Here is a 16,352-nt window from a genome sequence, read left to right as displayed (position 1 = left end):
TACTCAATATTTATTTATAAAAAAGAAAAAAAACAAACACCCGCGCAGGTGCGCGGATCAAGCTCTAGTTAATTTTAAATAACATATTCATACTACTCTACCAATCATCATATTGAACAGTTTAGCAAAAACATACAGCTTCGGCAGCATACTGTTTCTTAGTGATTCTTGTATATGTGTCCAAGAAAGTTTCAATGGCTTAGTGGTAACTGTCCTATATTTATGTCATACTAACTCAGGTTCGATCTTTTCCTTTGCATTGTTTTTTCATTTTTTACGAAAAAATAGATGAGATGACGTGGCAACTTCGGGCTCTCTGATTGGTTGATTTTCCTATCCTACGTGGACACCCTCTCCATGGCTTATATTTGCCTTTTAATATTGTATGATTCTACATTATCCAATCAACAATTGTTAGAAAATCATTTAAAAAAACATTTACCAAATGATAACGCTCTCCAAATGCTCTCTGGCCAATGCTTTCATACGAAGCTTTTAGAAAAACATTTGTATTTATAATTTATAAAATTAAAAACAATATATAATTAACTCATTCATTTGATCATTTTTATTTTTAAGGTCTATATTCGTGATAAAATGTTTTTTAGAAATTTCTCAAAAAAAAAAAGAATACGAAGAGATTCAGTTGTAGATGTAAAACCCAACCCGTATATAATCTTGATTCCACTAGCTCTCGATATCTGATTGTTTTCAGTGGTCACAATGAGCTTCCAGAACCAAACCACTGTAATCGCTTCACTATGACACCAAGTTGTTTTATTTTATCAACATAATCAGGAACAACAAGAACTTTCAATCCAGAAATCTTTCCTTTACAAAACCTACAATCATTCATCTTCATATGTTTATGAAAAGTAAATAACAGCATGACAATCTCATATACCTACAGAAGGGCTGAACCTCATTCGTTTCTTGCTTCTTGTCTCTGCGTCATCATCATGTCTAGATTCTTCTCCTTCTTGAGTTTTATCTGCATCATCCTTTATATCACTTTCAACTTCGTTCCCATCATCATCAACAACATTATCAACTGCATTTTCGTCAATCCTAGAACCAGGGAACAAAAGTTGTACACCGCAGCCTTTCACCGTCCAGATGTTGCCATGGACTAGGAACTCAAACACAAGCTCGCTCAAAGTGGCTTCTCCGGCTTCAGGGCAATCCTCTTTTAGACAGAAAGAATCTTCAAATATATACAGATGATCTTCAAATCTGATAACTCGCCATGGCAGATGGTGCTAGTTTGATCCATATTGGACAGTGAGGCCATTCTGTTTACCCATGATACGACAAACAACACCACCCATCAGTAGAGTGTCATCTTCGAAACTATCGAATGTTGACAGCAAGACACAAGCTTTGAATTTCAAGGATGAAGGAAGAGGTCTTGGTGTCATATTGATCGTTAGGGAACCTGAAGCCAGCTTGGTGAGGGAAGTGTCCAGGCAATTCTTCACCCGGTAGGAGCGCATATTTGCAGTCTGATGTGTGGATGAGCTCTTTAGCGTTTTGATTCAGGCTGAGGCAGCCGGCAAAGTTTAGGCAAATATTGGAATTTTGAAAAGAAGATTTTATTCTCTTCAATTCTACACAGTCTTCTGCATCTACATAGAAGGGAATCTGGAAGGGGTGGAAGTGCTTCGAGCACTCTGAATCCTTTGACGTCAAGCTTAATGAGTCCCGAGAGGCTTCTGATGCAATCTGGAATAGCGTAGATACCGTAACTCCTTAAACATAATGATAGCGCCTTCGCGGGTAGACATCTCGATAAAATGTAGTCAACCTCTAAGTCTGATAGTAATGTCCAACCGCGCTTCAAGTGAGGGTCCCCCCACTTGAATACTGCTTCAAATATGTCAGGATGATCTTCATTTACACCCACATCATCATCCTCACTTTCGCCACTGTTACGTAGACCAAGAAACTCAAGATTCTCTAACTTAGAAACGTTCCGAGATATCTTTCTCAGCTTCTCGCATCCATACATGATTAGTTTGCGCAGACGAGACAGATTCTCAATCCATGGAGGAATTTCCTCGATACTTGTCTTGCACAACACCAACTCTACAATGCTGTCAGGAACATTTGGGAACTCCTTGAGGTTTCTACGCCCAGACATATCCAATTTATTAAGACAAGACCAATTAAATCTGATTGGTGACGGCACTTCCCATATTCCAGTCCAGCTCAGATTGAGTGTTTTCAAACTCGAGCAACCACTGAGTTTTTCCAGACTCGAGAAACCACTGAGTTCTTTCAAACCCGTGCTCTGTATGAGATCCAATTCCTCGAGATTGATTAATCTACCCATAGAAGAGGGGAGCTTCTTCAAAAGAACGCAGCCGCTAAGTATGCACCTTTTAAGCTTAGTGGCATTGCCAATAGTGCTTGTGAGCTTTAACAAGCTTTCGCACTCGTCGAGATCTAGTTCCTCGAGATTGATTAACCTACCCATAGAAGAGGGGAGCTTCTTCAAAAGAAAGCAACGGCTAAGTATGCACCTTTTAAGCTTAGTGGCATTGCCAATCGTGCTTGGGAGCTCTAACAAACCTTGGCAATCATCGAGATCTAGTTCCTCGAGACTCGTCGCATCTGAGAGATCCGGAATCTCTTTCAGACACCGAGACCCCCTCAAAACCATCCGCTTGAGACGTAGGAGAGGCTATACAAAAAAAAAGAGAGATAAGCTTTAGAGAAAAGACTAATCGTGCTTTACACGCAATACAGTATAAAAAAAGTGCAGACTATTTTTACTTTGATTCCATCCCAAAGCTTCTTAAGTTTGCTGTCTGTCATGATCAGTTCGACAAGAAACTTGCCAGAAAACTTGCAAGGCAAAAAAGTCAATGGATAGTTATGCCACTCTAGAAATCTGAGTTTGTTGGGAAGACAGCTGAGGTCTTTGGGTATGCGCACGTTCCTAGAGTCGATTACTAGAAACTGGAGATTCTTCATCCCTTTGAAGGCACTTTTACTTATTCTGAGATCCTTCTCTATCCATGACATGAACAGTTTTAGCTTTAAGCCTATAACTTTGTTTCCAGTAGTACCCTACAATAGATTATTCAAAATTTCAGCTTGTGAAAACCAAGGAAACAGAGGACTTAAGATTTAAACAAAGAAAACTTACAGTATCTTCATCTTCAAGTAAATCAGAAATATCCTTTGTATCCGTCAAGAACTGTCGCTTTCCAATCTCCTCCGTCATTTTCTTCACAATATCTCTACCCATTTGTTGCAGTAATCTATGCATCTCTAAATATCCGTATTCAATGGATATGAGACTTTTCTGCTCTAAGTTATGAAGCCCATGGTCCACATCCAAATCACAATCTTCAAGACAACGTTTAACGCTATCAACCTCAAAACCAAAAAGAAACATGCAATATACAGAAAAAGAGTTTTATCTTTATCATCATTTAAGCTGTTGTAGCCAAAACATTAGAATTGATTCAATTCCTTTGTCAAGGCTAGACTTGAGCCTTGGTATCGCATTTTTCCACTCGTCCCTGGATACGATCCCAAGACTTTCAGACCTAGAGGAAGACGACCAGCAAGTTCAGTAACTTCCCAAGCAAGCCCATAAAAACCAGCATCTGGAGTTTTTTGACGAAAAGCATATTGGCAGAAGATCTCAAATGCCTCAACTATACCTGGAAGTTTCATATCGTAAATACATTTGATCATTTGTTGTTTGAGAAGGTTTAATTCTATCTTCGGTTGTAATGATAATCATACTTCCGGGACCAAACCAATCAGGCTTGTTTGCCATTGCCTCTAGTTTCAACAAGCAATCCACTTCATCAAGAACAATCAACACTCTTTTGTCTCTTAGCCTTTGCTTAGCCAGTCCCAAGTGATCAACCTTAATATCCTTTTGGTTGAAAATCCTATACAGTAATTCTTTCTGGTAATCCAACTGATACTTATGATGGGAGCCACCGAGAGAAGGCATCTCACTACTCCCCCTGATATCCTCAATAAACGTGCTGAACTCAAAATCAAGAGAGAACCGGTTGTACAAAACTCTGGCAGCGCTCGTTTTACCAATCCCAGCAGGACCCACGATCCCTATGATCTTAACGTCATCATCGGATTGTTGGCTCAACAACAGCTTTATCTCCTTGATACGAGCTTCCATGCCAACAAAGTCATCAAAATCTTTTGATGGTGTAAACACCAACACTTTCATAAGATGTCCAAAAATTTTGTCGATCATCTTAGCTTCATTGTCCCTAACAAAGACAGAGGCGATCCATTAAAACAGTCAACAAGAAACGTAGCTTCTAGTATCAAGATGACAAGATCATACAATGAGTATTAAATATTACACAAGACAGGAGTATATTTCTCACAACAACCATATTATATGAATAATGACTGTAATGAGAGCTTTTCATAACTCGTAACTCTATTCTTTTCCATAATTCTTAACTAGTAACTACAATTAAAATACGCAAGTGGAAGTGGGAGTGAAAGTGAACGAACCAGATGCGAGAGTGATAGCCAGCTATATTTGCGACAGCTTTCAAAGCTTGCCTCCATGCCTGCTTCACATCTTCTGGTATTCCATCACAGGTTTTGGCAAAGGCCTCTCCGAAAACTCCGGTCTGGTTCCTAACATCAGATGGCTCCACTTCGTAGAAAATAGTTATCAATGTTTGTTGAACCCTTTCTCTGCCCTCCTTGATTTCCTCCAACTCATCTGGCTCCTTTTTCCTTCCCTTCATGATTTCCACTAACTCATCCAAACACCAGCTTGAAGAAGCCTAGTTACTGGATAGCAAGACAACAAACAGCAACCCTTGATTCTCTGATCGCTTGTTTGAGCTCCGGACCGATAGACTGGCCTCGCTGAATGTCGTTATCAATGAAAGGACTGATTCCATTGCTTCTGAGCTTTTCCAGTAAGCGACTGAGAATTTTTTTGCGCACGTCTCCTCCACAGAAGCTCGGGAAGATATCATGCTTCCAAGTGAGAGAAGAAGCCATGAATAGGGAGAGCACACAAGTAACTGAAGAGCAGGATCACAATAATGATTTCGAGAAAAGAGAGAAATAACAACAATGACATGTACAAATGGAGAGGAAGATTCAAGTTGAGAGGAGATTCATGGAAAATTCATTGATGCTAACTATTAATAAATTTAGGTAATCCTTCAACTTCCCATTAATTATGAACTGCTCCCTCCCTTTTTTCTTATTTCTCGTTGAATTGTAAACAAATTTTCTGGTTCAAGGTTTTGGATAGGCTTATCCGCGATTTTGAACAGTGAGAGATTCCACTGGTTGGCTGGGAAGATAGATTACGTTTGACAGACCCCAAGAAAAGAGACGCACAGAGAAATACAAAAGCTTTGATGAATTAGAAATGAGATGCACTTGGATTTTGGAGGGCAGAGGGTTTCCGATAAATCGTGGAAGTGTTCGTGAGCTCCGACAAACTTTTGGAGGGCAAAGGGATAGGCATGAAGATTTCCTATTCCTAATAATATATATGATTTAGCCTTATCTATATTGTATCTTTACCTAGCTAACTTAGGATCTCATATATTGTATATATACTCATTATATTGTATCAATAAAGACACGATTTCATAACATATTTCAATACGTGAATACTCGAACACCCCAAACCTGAGAAAGAGACGTTAAACCCAAGAAACGGCTATTCCCTTTTGTATAGATTCGCCGCGTCATACCCGCTTGGACCAACTAACCAGTTTGGATATTTTGATTAGTGGAATCAGAACTATAAACGAGTTTTGAGAAGACTCGCCGGCTATTTTGGTTAACATTATTTTACGTGGTTTTGTGAAGAGCTTTATTTGAAGAAATTTGTGAGTTCCTTTCCCGTAAAGCGGGGATGATGGCAAGTATGCGCCCCCCCCAACAAACCAATTTGGACGATGGCAAATTTGGTTCTGAAAGTAAGAGGTCATGGAAGCGCTACGTCACAGAATCTGAGACCAAAAGTTCTCTACTTGACAGCAAATGAAGAAACTTGAAATGTTCAACCAGGGGTGGACATATAAACTAGCCCTCAAATTCTATTCTTACAGACAAAGGTCACCGGTTTCAGATGTCCGATCAATTATTCCATCTTAGTCATATCAACAAGCCACAAACATCTAAGAACTCAACAACAAGCCCAAGCATTTCTAGCGGAAATGCAGATTATAAGTAACTAACCTAATCAGTGATCAAACAATGCCAATTGCCATGGATTTCAGGACAAGAGAAGTAAATATGAAAACTTTTTCTGATAGCAAAGAGGTAAACATCGTCAAACATAATCCAAATAAAGCATAATAACTGAAAATGATAATCTAAAAAGTCTCACAACTCCATCATTCTCATCACTCCCAAAAATGAAACAAACCTTGCAAAGATCGAAACAAAACCAAAACCAAGCTCTTAACGGTAACTCTTCTGGAAACGAGAACGAGCACCACGACCACCAAACTTCTTCGGCTCGCACCTCCTCGGATCCGCCACGAGCAGAGTCCTATCATACCTAATCAAGATATCCTTCACCTCCTTCTTCGACTGCTCATCCACGTACTTCTGGTAAAACGCCACAAGCGCCTTAGCGATACTCTGACGGATGGCGTAGACCTGGGAAGTGTGACCACCGCCATTGACGCGAATCCTCATGTCCACGCCAGCGAAACGGTGCTTCCCGAGGAGAAGGACCGGCTCGAAGATCTTGAATCGGAGGATCTCGGGGTTGAAGAGCTCGATAGGGCAACCGTTGAGCTTGATCTGACCGCATCCGCGTTTGCAGTGAGTGACAGCCACCGCTGTCTTCTTCCTTCCGAAGCATTGCACAGATTCAGCAGCTGGTTTGGTCGCCATGGTTAGGGGGTGATTCTGCTCTTTTGTCTGCCGCTAAAACCTAACACGCATAAACTTTAGATTCTACACAGAAACGAGTTTAATGCATATTTCATTCGCGATTACATAGAAAATGGAGGTGTTCCATTTTCAAAAAAAAAATCGAAGAGATCCGCTCAAATTCCAAAAACAAATATACTCGTTCATATTTTCATGACTTTGAGACACGCTTTTGCACACAGACAAGGTTAGGCTTTTGGCTTCTGTTTGCATCTTAGAAAAGTTTACTGAGTCGTGGAAACACAAAGACAAAGCATGTTTAACAAGTGGCTTTGATTCCCGTTAACGTAAGTGTTCTGTTCAGTCCATATTTTGAGATTGAGAAAACAAGTTTAGCTTCGATCCAAGTTTCCGTTTATCAAACGTCCCATTTCAAACGGGTTTGGAGTTTAGTATGCCGAATTCAGTTTAGAAAGATTTATCTTTTGACAGACCCCAAGAAAAGCCAGGAACAGGAAAAGACTAAACCTTTGATGAATTAGAGATTAGATGCACTTGGCTTTTAACGAATAATTTTTTTTTTGACGGCATACTTTTTATTATACAATATAAAATATTACACATTGTTTTTCCATCTTACAACATAACTTGAGTTTGTAATCCTACCCTCTTTAGCTAATTTATCTGCTACACCATTACAAGTTCTTTTGACTTTTTGAAAGCCAAAGCTGTAGTTACTCTCTTTTGCCAGATTGGCAATATCTTTCATGTAAGTTGGGCAGTGATTTCCTTTGATGCTGCTGGGTGAAGCTTGATGAGAATTAGACAAAGTGTCATAGATTTCAGAGGAATCTCCATAAAAGGTGACTATGTGATATCCTAGCTTCCTCATTTGAACTACAGCCATTCTGCATCTAGTGGGGAGTTGACTGGCTCTATTGCAGCTTTTCCTTTTAATATAATTCTTCCATCAGTGTTAAATAGAGCCCAACCAATGCCAGCATTGTCCGTTGGTGACGTCCATGAACCATCTACAAAACAGGACAAAGTATTAGTCTGTGTAATTATATCATCAATACTATCATATTTTTCCAATGCCAAAGTATTAGAACTTTCAGGTGGCACATCTTGTAACTCATTCTCCTCTGATGTATTTTTCCAGACAGTATAGTCTACTAGGGCTTGATTTATAACATCAGGGATGGGTTTTCTTTTCCCATTAAAGATTAAATCGTTTCTCATTTTCCAAATCCTCCAACCTATGAAAGGGAAAATACTTGCTTCCTTTCGTTGGTTGTTATTGAGGGTAAGCAACATGCTTACGTTTTCTATCAATGAGTTACTTAATAAGTTATCACCTGATATTTGGATGGATGGTGTCATGCTTCATATTTCCTTACTGACTCTGCATTGGAAGATTAGATGGTTTGTTGTCTCCTGATGTTCACCGCATAGCTGACATGTGCTATCTGCCACTATCTTTCTTTTGCGCAAGTTCTCTGCAGTTGAGATTGAGTTATGAGCTACTTTCCACCAGAAATGTTTGATCTTTGGGGGAGTATCTAGCTTCCAAATTCTACTACAGGCCTCACTCAAGATGTTAGGTATAATGCCTTGTACATTTGTGTTACGCAAAAGTTTGTAACCTGATTTGGCTGAATATTGACCATCTCACTAGCTCCTGTGATTGACGGTCGTATGGTCTTGATGATCTCTACGTCTTCTGGATCTACAAAAGAGTTTAGTTTATCAATATTCCACCACATTGTTTGAGGGTTAAGAAATTCATTAACTTTTGCCTTCATATCTATATGATTGGTTAAACCCTTTGGTGGTCTAGGCGGATTTGTAGGGAGCCAATTATCAATCCACATATAAGTTTGCTCTCCTCCTCCAATATTCCATTTTATCCCTGATTTTAGAAGTTCATTACCTTTTAGTATGCTTTTCCATGCGTGGCTGCCATTTGATTTTGGTTTCGCCTGGAGGAGACTCGTCTTTTGAAACTATTTTGACTTGTAGACTTTACTAAGCAGTGAATTTGGGTTCTGAAGTATTCTCCAGCTCTGTTTTGCAACAAGAGCTATGTTGAAATCCGTTAAATCTCTTATACCTAGTCCACCCAAGCTTTTAGAGTCTGCAATTGTGCTCCAAGCTATCCAAGGTATCCCCTGTTTGTCTTTGGCGCTTGACCACCAGAATTTTCTCATGGCTTTTGTCATTTGATTTAGTACTCTTTTGGGCAAGAGGAAACAAGACATAATATATGCTGGAATGGCTGTTGCAACGGCTTTCAGAAGAACTTCTTTTCCTGCAGGAGATAAAAATTTAGTGTACCAACTGCTTATCTTTTTCTCTAGCTTCTGATTAATGAAATCGAAGGCGTTAAACTTATTTCTGCCTATGAATTCAGGGAGACCTAGATATCTACCAAAACCAGTTGTCTTATTAATTCCTGTACATTCACTTAGCTTTCTTCTATTATCCCTATCTAGGCCTTTACCAAACATAATAGCTGATTTACTGAAGTTAACAGCCTGACCTGAAGCGTTTTCATAGATTTGCAAGATTTGCATTAGTTCCCTGCATTCTCCTTCTTATGCTTTACAAAACAAGAGGGAATCATCAGCGAAAAGTAAATGAGAGATTGCAGGACCCGTTCTACTTGCTTTGAAGCCATGAATTTTTCCTATTTGAATACTATTTTGAATAATAGAAGAAAACCCTTCAGTACGTAATAAGTAAAGGTAAGGGGAAATGGGGTCGCCATGCCTTATTCCTCTGTTTGGTATTATTTTTCCAACAGGATTGCCATTTAAGAGAATTGAATATGAGGCAGAGCTTATACATTTCATTATCCATCTACGCCATTTCTCATTAAATCCTAGTCTTTCCATTACTTCATTTATGTAGTTCCATTTGACCTTGTCAAAAGCTTTACTTATATCTAGTTTTAAAGCCATGAAAGGTTGTTTGAGCTTTTTTGTGTTCAAAGAGTGGAGGAGTTCATGGGCAATTAGGATATTATCCGTGATAAGTCTATTAGGGATGAAAGCAGTTTGGTTTTCTGAAATTATTAGGTGCAGCCAGGGTTTTAGACGATCTGCTAGGACTTTAGAGATCAACTTATATGCAACATTGCATAAGCTGATTGGTCTAAAGTCTTTTGGGGTTGTAGGGGACTCTGTTTTTGGTATGAGACATATATGGGTTTGATTCATTTCATCGTCTAAGATTTCATGTTCAAAAAAAGCTTTAGCAAAATTTAGAGCACCTGTTTTTATTGTCTTCCAATGATCTTTGAAGAAGCCTGGGTTTAGTCCATCGGGGCCTGGAGCTTTCTCCCTGTCCATCTGTCGGATAGCTTGGAAGAGTTCATTTTCTGTGACAGGTCTGGTGAGGTCCTTGTTAATTTCGTCTGTGACCTTGGGCTTTATATGCTTCATGATTTAATAATGTTAGTTACGAAGAACTAATAATGTTAGTTACGAAGAACTAATAAGGTTTGTTGCATCTGGTGCTTATACATAAACAACATCACCAAAAGCCTGAAAATTATGTTAAGCTACATCATAGAGTCTGCGAGTGACAGTCTAATCGACATCAAATATTATAGTTTATTGACTGAACGAAAGGTTTACATTACAGAGAATGATAATATATACAGAGAGGAGCCTAGGGTATTGTAGTTAATTAGAATATACTTATTTTACATATAGAAGAAGATGCTGAGATTAGTGTGTGATACGATTGCATCGGCAGCGGATCAATGCACGATATGATTGATCCTTAATAGAAAAAGCCTACACTAAAGGCTAAAGCTACAAATACAGACACTTGAAATGTTCAAACGATGTCAGGTTGGGATGGATGTATTAAACTATAAACTTGCACCCAATATTTACAGACAAGATCACTGGTTTCAGATGTTTGATCAATGATTACATCTTAGCCACATCATCAAGTTGCAAATGAAAATTATATTGACCTCACCATTGATATTTGATCCAACCAGCGAACGCCATGCATCTCAGGACAAAGAGATAGTTGAGTACAAAAGATTTAAAACTCTCTTATAGCAAACAGGTAAACATCGTTACACGTAAACCCAAATACGCATAAAAACTGAAAATAATAATCTAAAGTCTCACAACATCACACTCATTACTCGAAAAAAAAACCTTGCGATGATACAAAATCAGAATAAAACAAACCATGCAATGATCATAATCAAGATAAAACAAACCAGCTTAACAGTAACTCTTCTGGAAACGAGATAAAATCTGGTTGTATCACTGAACCTCACTCGTTTCTTGCTTATTGTCTCTGCATCATCATCACGTCTACATTCTTCTCCTTCTTGAGTTTTATCTACATCATCCTGTATATCCTCCTCAACGCCATCATCTTCAATATCACCAACTTCGTCCTCTTCATCCTCATCACTTCCAGATTCTTCTTCGTCCTCCAAAATTTGTACACCACAGGTTGTATCACTGAACCTCATTTGTTTCTTGCTCTTTATCTCTATATCATCATCAGATTCTTCTCCTTCCTGAGTTTTATCTACATCATCCTTTGTAGTCTCCTCAACCTCATCATTATCATCACCACCAGCTTCGTCCTCTTCATCCTCATCACTTCCAGATTCTTCTCCGTCCTCCAAAAGTTGTACACCACAGGCTTTCACCTCCCAGGATTCACAACCGATTATGAACTCAAACACAAGCTCGGTCAAAGTCGCTTCTCCGGCTTCAGGGCAATCCTGGTTTAGACAGAAAGAATCTTCAAATATATACAGATGGTCTTCCTTTTTTTTTGAATAATTATAATGGTCTGCATATCCGCCATATCCATATTGCATATGGTGCTGATGTGATCCATATTGGATAGTGAGGCCATTCTGTTTACCCATGACTTGACAAGACAAACCCTCTTCATCATCCTTGAAATTAATCTTGCCTCTTGACAGCAAGATGCAAGCTTTGAATCTCAAGGATGAAGGAAGAGGTCTTGGAGTCAGACTGATTGTCAGGGAACCTGAGTCAGCTTGGTGAGGGAAGTGTGCAGGCACTTCTTCACCCGGTAAGAGTGCATATTTGCAGTCTGATGTGTAGATGAGCTCTTTCGCATTTTGATTCAAGCTGAGGCAGCCAGCAAAGTTTAGGCGACTATTTGGATTTTGGAAAGAAGAGTCTATTCTCTTCAAGTGAGAACAGCCATTTGCATCTATAGAGAGAAGGGAGTCTGGAAGCGGTGGAAGTGCTTCGAGCAATCTGAATCCTTTGACGTCAAGCTTAATGAGCCCCGACAGACGTGTGATGCAATCTGGAATAGTGTTGAGACCATAACTACTTAAACTTAATGATCGCGCCTTCTTCGCGGGTAGACATCTCGGTAAAATGTAGTGAGCCTCTAAGTCTGATAGTAATGTCCAACTGCGCTTCGAGTCAGGGCCTTCCCACACGATTACTGCTTTAAATAAGTCAGGACAATCTTCATTTAATTCACTTTTACTATACTCACTTTTGCCACTGTTACACAGACCAAGAAACTCAAGATTCTTCAACTTAGAAACATTCTGGGATATCTTTTTCAGCTCCTCGCATCCATACATAACTAGTCTGCGCAGATGAGACAGATTCTTAATCCATGGAGGAATTTCCTCTATCCTTGTCTTGCACAACATCAACTCTTCAATGCTGCCAGGAACATCTGGGAACTTCTTGATCAGAGTCTCGCTAAGATTGACTTTTTTCAAACTCGAGAAACCACTGAGTTTTTCCAGATTCAAGCAACCAGTGAGTTCTTTCAAACCTATGCAATAAGATAGATCCAATTCCTCGAGATTGATTAACCTACTCATAGAAGAGGGGAGCTCCTTCAAAAGAAAGCAACGGCTAAGTATGCACCTTTTAAGCTTAGTGGCATTGCCAATAGTGCTTGTGAGCTCTAACAAACTTATGGACTTTGAGAGATCTAGTTCCTTGAGACTCGTTGCATTTGTGAGATCTGGAATCTCTTTCAGATACGGAAACCCGCTCAAAACCATCCGCTTGAGGCGTTGGAGAGGCTATACAAAAAGAAAGAAAGATAAGCTTTAGAGAAATGACCAATCCTGTTTCTCACGCAGTAGAATACAAAAAAAAAGTGCAGATTATTTTTACTTTGATTCCATCCCAAAGCTTCTCAAATTGGCTGCGTGTCATGATAAGTTCGACAAGAAACTTGCAAGAGAACTTGGAAGGCAAAAATGTCAATGGATAGTTATGCCACTCTAGAAGTCTGAGTTTGTCGGGAAGACAGCTGAGGCCTTCTTCGGGTATGCGCACGTTATCAGAGTAGACACTTAGAAACTGTAGATTCTTCATCCCTTGGAAGGCACTTTTACTTATTTGGATATCCACCTCTCCCCATTCTTCTAACTTAATGCCCAGAATTTTTCTAGTACCCTAGAATAGATTATTCAAAAAAAAGTTATTTAGATATCCACCTCTCCCCATTCTTTTACTTATTTGGATATCCACCTCTCCCCATTCTGTCAGCTTAAGAAAACCAAGGAGACAGAAGACTAGAGAGAAACTTACAGTATCTTCATCTTCAAGTAATTCAGAAATATCCTTCGTATCCATCAAGAACTGTCGCTTTCCAATTTCCTTCGTCTTTTTCTTGACAATATCTCTCCCCATTTGTTGCAGTAATTTGTGCATCCTTACGTATCCGTTTTCTGTGGATATGAGACTTTTCTGCTCTAAGTTCTGAAGCCCATGGTCGACATCCAAATCACAATCTTCAAGAAAACGTTTAACGCGATCAACCGTGAAACCAACAAAGAGACATGCAATATACAGAAAAAGAGCTCTGTCTTTATCATCACTTAAGCCGTTGTAGCCAAATATTAGAATTGATTCAATTCCTTTGTCAAGGCTAGACTTGAGCCTTGGTACTGCACTTATCCACTCGTCCCTGGATTTTCCTCGTAGAGACGATCCTAACACTCTCAGGGCCAGAGGGAGACGACCAGCAAGTCCAGTAATTCCCCAAGCAAACTCATAAAAATCAACGTATTGAGTTTTCTGATAAGCCGACTGAAATTTACAATAATCGGAGTCACCGAGAGAAGTCATCTCATTACTTCCACTGACATACTCAATAAAAGCTCTGAACTGAAAATCAAAAAAGAATCGGGTATGCAAATCTCTGATAATGCTAGGACCATAATCTATAGACTTTTGACCGAAAGCATATTGGCAGAAGATCTGAAAGGCCTCAACTTCGTCTGGAAGTTTTATATCGTAAATACATTTGATGCCTTGTGCCTTGAGAAGGTTTCTATCTTCGGTTGTAATGATAATAACACTACCGGGACCAAACCAATCAGCCTTTTTTGCCATTGCCTCTAGTTTCAACAAGCAATCCATTTCATCAAGAACAATCAACACTTTTTTGCCTCTCAGCCTTTGTTCAGCCACTCCCAAGTGACCAACCTTACTATCCGTTTGGTTGAAAAGCCGAGACAGTAACTCATTCTGCCAATCTAGCTGATACTTATGATGGGAGCTACCGAGAGAAGGCATCTCTTTACTTCCTCTGATATCTTCAATAAACGTGCTGAACTCAAAATCACGAGAGAACCGGTCGAACAAAGCTCTGGCAGTGCTCGTCTTACCAATCCCAGCAGGACCCACGATCCCTAGGAACTTAACTTTAGCATCAGATTGTTGGCTCAACAAGCACTTTATCTCCGTGATACGAGCTTCCATGCCAACAAAGTCATCAAAATCTTTTGATCGTGTAAGCCCCAACACTTTCATAAGTTCTTCGGCAATTTCGTTGATCATCTTAGCTTCAGTTTCCCTAACAATATCCATTAAAAAACAGACATCATGAGAAGTAGGTATACAGATAATAAGTCTAGTGAGAGTAAAAGTGAACGAACCATCTGCTAGAGTCATAACCAGCTATATTGCCGACATCCACCAAAGCTTTCTTCCAAGCCTCCTTCACACCTTCTGTTCTTTCCTCAGAGGTTTTGTTAAAGGCCTCTCCGAAAGCTCCGGTCTGCTTCCTAACATCAGATGGATCCACTTGGTAGAAAATAGTTATCACTGTTTGTTGATCCCTTTCTCTGCACTTCATGATTTCCACCAATTCATCCAAACACCATCTGGAAGAAGCGTAGTTAGGGGATAGCAAGACAACAGCAACCCTTGATTCTTTGATCGCTTGGACGAGCTCGGGAGCGATAGACTGGCCTCGCTCAATGTTATTATCAATAAAAGGCCTGATTCCTTTGCTTTCGAGCTTTTCCAGTAAGTGACTAAGAAAGCCTTTGCGCACGTCGCCTCCACAGAAGCTCGGGAAGACATCATGCAGCCACTCCCAAGTGACCAACCTTACTATCCTTTTGGTTGAAAAGCCGAGACAGTAACTCTTTCTGACAATCCAACTGATACTTATGATGGGAGCCACCGAGAGAAGGCATCTCTTTACTTCCCTTGATATCCTCAATAAACGTGCTGAACTCAAAGTCACGAGAGAACCGGTCGTACAAAGCTCTGGCAGTGCTCGTCTTACCAATCCCAGTAGGACCCACGATCCCTAGGAACTTAACTTTAGCATCTGAATGTTTGCTCAACAACGACATTATCTCCTTGATACGAGCTTCCATGCCAACAAAGTCATCAAAATCTTTTGATGGTGTAAAACCCAACTCATCCATAAGATCTAAAGCAATTTTGTTGATCAAATCAGCTTCACTGTGCCTAACAAAAAAAAAACAGACATCATCAGAAGTAGGTACAGATAATAAGTCTAGTGAGAGTACAAGTGGACGAACCATCTGCTAGAGTCGTAACCAGCTATATTGGCTACATCCACCAAAGCTCGTCTCCATTCCTTCTTCATCTTTTCTTCTTTTCCCACACAGGTTCTGTCAAATCCCTTTCCGAAATCTCCCGTCTGCTTCCTCACATCAGATGGATCCACTCCGTAGAAAATGGTTATCACTTTTTTTTGTTGATCCTTTTCTCTCCACTCCATGATCTCCACCAACTCATCCAAACACCATCTCGAAGAAGCGTAGTTACGGGAGAGCAAGACAGTGGCAATCCTTGATTCTCTGATCGCTTTTACGAGCTCGGGACCGATAGGTTTGCCTCGATCGATCCCGTCATCGATGAAAGTTTGATTCCTTTGCTTTCGAGCTCTTTCAGAAGGTGACTAAGAAAGCCTTTGCGCACGTCTCCTCCACAGAAGCTCGGGAAGACATCATGCGTCCACGTGAGAGAAGAAGAAGAAGAAGCAGCCATGAATTAGAGATTATTAAGTTTGACAGACCCTAAAGCTTTGATAAATTAGAGATTAGATGCACTTAATTGGATTTTGGAGGGCAGAGGGTTTCCGGTAAATCGTGGAAGTGTTCGTCTACAAATCGTTTCCGGCGAGACTCCCGCTAAGTTCACTTTAGATTCACTGACGGACGGGGAAGATTG

The 16,352-nt window shown here is 39.9% G+C and overlaps 2 protein-coding genes and 2 pseudogenes across 2 annotated transcripts; all 4 read right to left on the bottom strand.

Moving 5' to 3' along the window:
• Positions 1-762: 762 nt before the first annotated feature.
• On the bottom strand, positions 763-7,014 carry LOC125604455 (40S ribosomal protein S16-3). The gene is made up of 4 exons (XM_048774838.1): positions 4,510-7,014; positions 3,152-4,256; positions 2,776-3,072; positions 763-2,683 (listed from the first exon to the last, which is right to left on the bottom strand). Exon 1 carries the CDS (start codon positions 6,877-6,879, stop codon positions 6,439-6,441), a length of 441 nt encoding a protein of 146 aa, XP_048630795.1. The 5' UTR covers positions 6,880-7,014; the 3' UTR covers positions 763-2,683; positions 2,776-3,072; positions 3,152-4,256; positions 4,510-6,438.
• Positions 1,523-4,240, bottom strand: LOC106418289 (disease resistance-like protein DSC2). The gene is made up of 5 exons (XM_048774837.1): positions 3,760-4,240; positions 3,558-3,674; positions 3,152-3,354; positions 2,776-3,072; positions 1,523-2,683 (listed from the first exon to the last, which is right to left on the bottom strand). The coding sequence occupies exons 1-5, from the start codon at positions 4,238-4,240 to the stop codon at positions 1,523-1,525; spliced, it is 2,259 nt and encodes a 752-aa protein (XP_048630794.1).
• On the bottom strand, positions 4,264-5,013 carry LOC125604454 (annotated as a pseudogene).
• A 3,891-nt stretch (positions 7,015-10,905) lies between the features above and the next one.
• Positions 10,906-16,352, bottom strand: LOC106417488 (annotated as a pseudogene).

This window comes from Brassica napus, unplaced genomic scaffold (genome assembly GCF_020379485.1).
Source record: "Brassica napus cultivar Da-Ae unplaced genomic scaffold, Da-Ae ScsIHWf_556;HRSCAF=834, whole genome shotgun sequence".
NCBI lineage: Eukaryota > Viridiplantae > Streptophyta > Magnoliopsida > Brassicales > Brassicaceae > Brassica > Brassica napus.
The sequence above is the reverse complement of the archived record's forward strand: the minus strand, read 5'-3'. Positions and strand labels throughout refer to the sequence as shown.